At 51.0% G+C, this 6,000-nt stretch overlaps 1 protein-coding gene across 1 annotated transcript in view; it reads right to left on the bottom strand.

Moving 5' to 3' along the window:
* The window catches only part of AMOTL1 (angiomotin like 1), an 87,993-nt gene that overhangs the window by 22,279 nt on the left and 59,714 nt on the right, over nucleotides 1–6,000 (bottom strand). Inside the window, exon 8 of the mRNA XM_068148735.1 lies at nucleotides 4,035–4,124. Within this exon, the coding sequence (XP_068004836.1) occupies nucleotides 4,035–4,124 (90 nt within the window). The remainder of the gene's footprint in view (nucleotides 1–4,034; nucleotides 4,125–6,000) is intronic.

The raw sequence follows: 6,000 nt of genomic DNA on the forward strand, positions 1-6,000 counted from the left end.
CAACCTATCATCCAACACCATCTAATCAACTAAACTATGGCACCAAGTGCCTCATCCAGTCTCTTCCTAAACACCTCCAGTGATGGTGACTCCACCACCTCCCTGGGCAGCACATTCCAATGGCCAATCTCTCTTTCTGGGAAGAATTTCTTCCTAACATCCAGCCTAAACCTCCCCTGGTGCTGCTTGAGACTGTGTCCTCTTGTTCTGGTGCTGGTTGCCTGGGAGAAGAGACCAACCCCCACCTGGCTACAACCTCCCTTCAGGTCGTTGTAGACAGCAAAAAGGTCTGCCCTGAGCCTCCTCTTCTCCAGGCTAAGCAACCTCAGCTCCCTCAGCCTCTCCTCACAGGGCTGTGCTCCAAACCCTTCCCCAGCTTTGTTGCCCTTCTCTGGACACCTTCCAGCAACTCAACATCTTTCCTAAACTAAGGGGCCCAGAACTGGACACAGGACTCGAGGTGTGGCCTAACCAGTGCTGAGTACAGGGCACAATGACCTCCCTGCTCCTGCTGGCCACACTATTCCTGATCCAGGCCAGGATGCCATTGGCCTTCTTGGCTGCCTGGGCACACTGCAGGCTCATGTTCAGCCTACTCTCAACCAGTACCCCCAGGTCCCTCTCTGCCTGGCCACTCTCCAGCTACTCTGCCCCCAGCCTGTAGCTCTGCATGGGGTTGTTGTGGCCAATGTGCAGAACCTGGCAGTTGGGAGGACTAAGGCAGAGCTCTGTGAGGAACTGATCCCTGCACATTCTGCTTTGCCAGACTTCTTTTGCAGGGATTTGTTTTCCTGTTGCTGGAGTTTACCACAGCAATAATTCTGTGTTTGCAGTACTAACAAGAAGAAGCAGTTCAGAAAACCCTCAGGAGTTTTATCTTCCCTTCCTCATTTCATCATGAGACAGGCTTAACAAATGTGAACTTTTAGGAACCTGCTGATGTTGGAAGTCTTTTTCTATGGCTTGGCTTGGGGCTGTTAAGGGTCATGATTTCAGGCTGTTTTCCACAAATGCAGGAGTTAGAAGTCTGCTTTTTGTTTCCTAATGCAAATGAAGATTTGCATTTGCTAATCTGACTTAAGAAGCTACTGTCCTTAGGGGGAAAAACAAACATGAGTTTCATGACAGAACTGCAACAGCTGAGGGGAGCACATGGAAGCCCCATTTTTTCTCTTCTTCTAAAACTCTTTCAGCCTCAGTAGGCAAATGTACACACAGCAGCTAAACCAAGCTGCAGCCCTTCCCCTCTCAGTTTTCTCCCATTAAATATGTGAGGAGGTTACAGACCATGCTTGTGAAACCCCCAGGTCGGCTGTGGGGTGCAACCCTCAGTCATGCTCTCCCCCCCTGGGGAAGATTCACAAATGCTGGCAGACAAATGCAGCTGACAGCAGAGAGTTTCCAAGGAAAACCTTTTATGGGCTCTCAGAGGGGTGGTTTTGGCTGCTACTCTGATATTGAGGTCATTCCTCTGAGTGCCCCAGCAGACCAAAGAACATGACTGGAGAGGACCTGCTTTACATGTGCCCATTTTTCTATTCTTGGAAGCACTCTGCATTGCATTAGTAACATTTAGCTCTCTAGTCCAGCCAGGAGACACTCCAAGCATCCAACCCATCTTATGTGATAGGATCTGAAAAGCTATATTTGTCCATAAGCTGTGAATTGATAGCAGTAATATGCTGAGTGCACAGTGCAAAGTTTTATTGCTGGGTATTTATCAGCAGCAGCACAAAGCATGTTTATGTGCTGGAAAATTACTCCAATTGAGCCCATCCTGGGGATTTAACTCCCCCTTGTAGCCACCAGTACATGGGAACACTGCCAGGCTGTCTCTATAGGAAGGCAGAGGATTCATCTGCAGTTTGCACTCTGCAACTTACCCTGTTTGAACTCCTCCCAAGGATGACCAGACTTACATTTCAATGCTGTTTTTTTAACTGATCACCCCCCTGGACTTGCCACAGTATCTACACACCCTTGGGGCATCTGCTAATATGGCAAAGAAAACACAATGACAGACAATACCCTTGGGTTCCCTCCTGGTTTGAGCACACACACGCGATTATCAGCGAAGCTGCCGGGCTGGCATCACTGCTGCTGATTTCATCCAGAAGGCAGCCCCCCTGCATTTGCAGCAGCTGGTGGACACTGCAGGGCCAGCAGTGAGGCATGTCAAGTGGTTTCAATGCTGCACTGCTAATGGAGGGGACTAGTTTTCCACCCAAGGATTTGCAGCCACAGATCGTCCTCCAAGGAAGCCCCCGGCGCAACAAATAGAATAGAAGGATCAGTTGTACACAGCATTCATCTTCAGTGGGATTGAAGCCCACAGGGTACTGCACAGCTCCCAGGTGGTCAAGTTGCTCTGGAAGCATGCTGAATATGTCCCTGATACACAAAAAGCCACACACTGTCATCTAGCACCCAGCTGCTCAGGTTGGGTTTGGCTGCTCACGTGAAACCATCAGCACGTGGCAGGGAACTGCTGCAGCACAGCGCTCAGTCACTATGGGAGCCTCAAACTTGACAGGAATGGCTGTTCATCACAGCAGCAGAAGTTGTAGTCTTTGTCTCTTCCATGCTTTGTGAAGAAGAGGGTCCAGCTCTGCTCTGCTTTCTGTGAAGTTCACCCCTGACACTGACAGCATGTCTGCAGAGGTTGCTCTGGGCTTATCACAGTATCACCAAGGTTGGAAGAGACCTCAAAGATCATCAAGTCCAACCTGTCACCACAGACCTCATGACTAAACCATGGCACCAAGTGCCACATCCAATCCCCTCTTGAACACCTCCAGGGATGGCTAACAACTCTCTCAGTGAAGGACTTTGTCCTCACCTCCAGCCTAAACTTCCCCAGGTACAGCCTGAGACTGTGTCCTCTTGTTCTGGTGCTGGTTGCCTGGGAGAAGAGACCAACCCCTTCCTGGCTACGACCTCACTTCAGGTAGTTGTAGAGAGCAATGAGGTCACCCCTGAGCCTCCTCCAGGCTAAGCAACCCCAGCTCCCTCAGCCTCTCCTCACAGGGCTGTGCTCAAGGCCTCTCACCAGCCTTGCTGCCCTTCTCTGGACACCTTCAAGTGTCTCAATGTCCTTCCTAAACTGAGGGGCCCAGAACTCTCCCAGCCAAGAGAAGAACCTAGCTTCTCTAAAAAGCATGGATCTCCAGAGGAGATCCCCACAAGCAACACTCCACAATTTCAGAGACATATTCATCAAAAATAAGCCAAGCTTCACTGCCTGGTGCTGGTGCTCAGAGAGCAAAAATTCAACAACCAAAAGCCCAAACAATCCCCCTCTACTCAGCTCTGGTGAGACCCCACCTGGAGTACTGCCTCCAGTTCTGGAGCCCCTATTACAAGAGGGATCTGGAGGTGCTGGAAGGTGTCCAGAGAAGGGCCACAAGGATGAGCAGAGGGCTGGAGCACCTCTCCTATGAGGACAGACTGAAGGAGTTGGGGCTGGTCAGTCTGGAGAAGAGAAGGCTCCCAGGTGACCTAATTGTGGCCTTCCAGTATCTGAAGGGGGCCTACAGGAAGGCTGGGGAGGGACTGCTCAGGATGTCAGGTAGTGATAGGACTAGGGGGAATGGAATGAAGCTGGAGGTGAGGAGATTCAGGCTGGATGTGAGGAGGAGGTTCTTAACCATGAGAGTGGTGAAGCCCTGGAATGGGTTGTCCAGGGAGGTGGTTGAGGCCCTGTCCCTGGAGGTGTTTAAGCCCAGGCTGGCTGAGGCTCTGGCCAGGCTGATCTAGTGTGGGGTGTCCCTGGCCATGGCAGGGGGGGTTGGAACTAGATGATCCTTGTGGTCCCTTCCAACCCTGACTGATACTATGATACTAATCCAGTTGGCTGTTTAAACAAGAGTGTGTGACAAATTAGCTGAGGAAAACCAAGCCCTAAGGACAGGGACGAGGAACAGAGAGGTACTCCCCTCCAGCACAGCACATAGACATTTTCACAGATAATCACAGAATCAATGAGGTTGGATATTAGGCACCTTCCTAGCAGATGAGTTATGAACAGCACTCACTCTGAGTGACATAAAGGCCCTCTGTTGCCTTCTCCTCGTGCCCATCGAAGTCTCTGCTGGCCAGCTGCCTGTTGGCTGTCTCCAGTCGCTCTGCAGAAAACAGGAAATACTTTCACTATAAATATATGTATATAAAACTGTAGGCCAGCCCAGAGAGTAAGATGCATGCCAGCAGAGCAGTATAAATAGACTCTCTGAAGGAGGACATTAAAATCTAGGCTGACACATACATAAAAGATGAGACCTTTGACCTCTTCCATGCAGCTGTGTTGCTCAGATTTACAGACACTGGGGGAAAAGCCTCTGCCATTCATGGCTGATGTGTGTCCAGGCAGCTCATTTCTTACACTGTCCAAAATGCACAAGGCATTTGCAATCTGCATCATTCACTTTTTGCAAGGGGATGGCTGCCTTCCCACGGCAGAGTGCTGTCCCTACTGCAGCAAGGCATCCTTGGGGAAGGCAGCCCCCAGCCCAGTAGCACCAATCCTGAGGGACACCCTGAGAAAGGAGCAAGCAGTTTTCTGCAGGCAGGGACAGCTTCCCCTGAGAGGATCCTGCCTTCCCTCCTCTGAAAAGATGATGCAAACCTCCTTGCACCCCTGCAAAAAGTATGAGCCTGCAGGGGGTCGAGACAGTCATCAGCAAGTTTGCAGATGACACCAAGTTAGGAGCAGATGTTGGTCAGTTAGAGGGCAGAAAGGCTCTGCAGAGGGACCTCGACCGACTGGACAGATGGGCAGAGTCCAATGGGATGGCATTCAACAAGTCCAAGTGCAGAGTGCTGCACTTTGGCTACAGCAATCCCATGCAGAGCTACAGGCTGGGGTCAGAGTGGCTGAGAGCTGCCAAACAGAGAGGGACCTGGGGGTGCTGATCGACAGCTGCCTAAACATGAGCCAGCAGTGTGCCCAGGTGGCCAAGAGGGCCAATGGCATCCTGGCCTGCATTAAGAATAGTGTGGCCAGCGGGAGCAGGGAAGTCATTGTGCCCCTGTACTCTGCATTGGTTAGGCCACACCTTGAGTCCTGTGTCCAGTTCTGGGCCCCTCAGTTTAAGAAGGACATTGAGACACTTGAATGTGTCCAGAGAAGGGCAACAAGGCTGGGGAGAGGCCTTGAGCACAGCCCTGTGAGGAGAGGCTGAGGGAGCTGGGGTTGCTTAGCCTGGAGAAGAGGAGGCTCAGGGGAGACCTCATTGCCCTCTACAACTACCTGAAAGGTGGTTGTAGCCGGGAAGGGGTTGGTCTCTTCTCCCAGGCAACCAGCACCAGAACAAGAGGACACAGTCTCAAGCTGTGCCAGGGGAGGTTTAGACTTCAGGTGAGGAGGAAGTTCTTCACCAAGCGAGTCATTCGTCATTGGAATGTGCTGCCCAGGGAGGTGGTGAAGTCACCATCCCTGGAGGTGTTCAAGAGGAGATTGGACGTGGCACTTGGTGCCATGGTCTAGTCATGAGGTCTGTGTTGATAGGTTGGACTTGATGATCCTCGAGGTCCTTTCCAACCTTAGTTATACTGTGATACTGTGAAGGCATCTCACTGCCTGAGGAGGTACCAAAGTGCTGCCATCCAACCTGGACAGGTTGTAGCTCCCTACCATATCCTCCTTTTGATTTCTCCCTACCATATCCTCCTTTTGATTTCTCCCTACCATATCCTCCTTTTGATTTCTCAGAAGGACACATCCTCAATTTTGCATTTTTAAACCAAAAAATGACACTTGCTAGCAGTTGGTGAAGGCACTGAACTTGGGGATTTATGGGCTGCACAGCATAGCTCTGTACTGCAACTTGCTCTTCAGCTTGTTAAGAGCTGGACAATACTTTAGGACTGGCAGCCTTACTGCAAGTGCTACAGGCAAAGGCACCATATGAAGCTGACTCTGATATTTTGCCAGAAGTTTCCTTGCCACTGGGGAGGTGACAGCAGTTTGGTCTTATGCCAATGAGCTGGCCCTGATTTCTC

Source organism: Melanerpes formicivorus, unplaced genomic scaffold, assembly GCF_026170545.1.
Source record: "Melanerpes formicivorus ecotype bairdi unplaced genomic scaffold, bMelFor1.0.p_v2 SCAF_1, whole genome shotgun sequence".
In the NCBI taxonomy this organism is placed as follows: domain Eukaryota; kingdom Metazoa; phylum Chordata; class Aves; order Piciformes; family Picidae; genus Melanerpes; species Melanerpes formicivorus.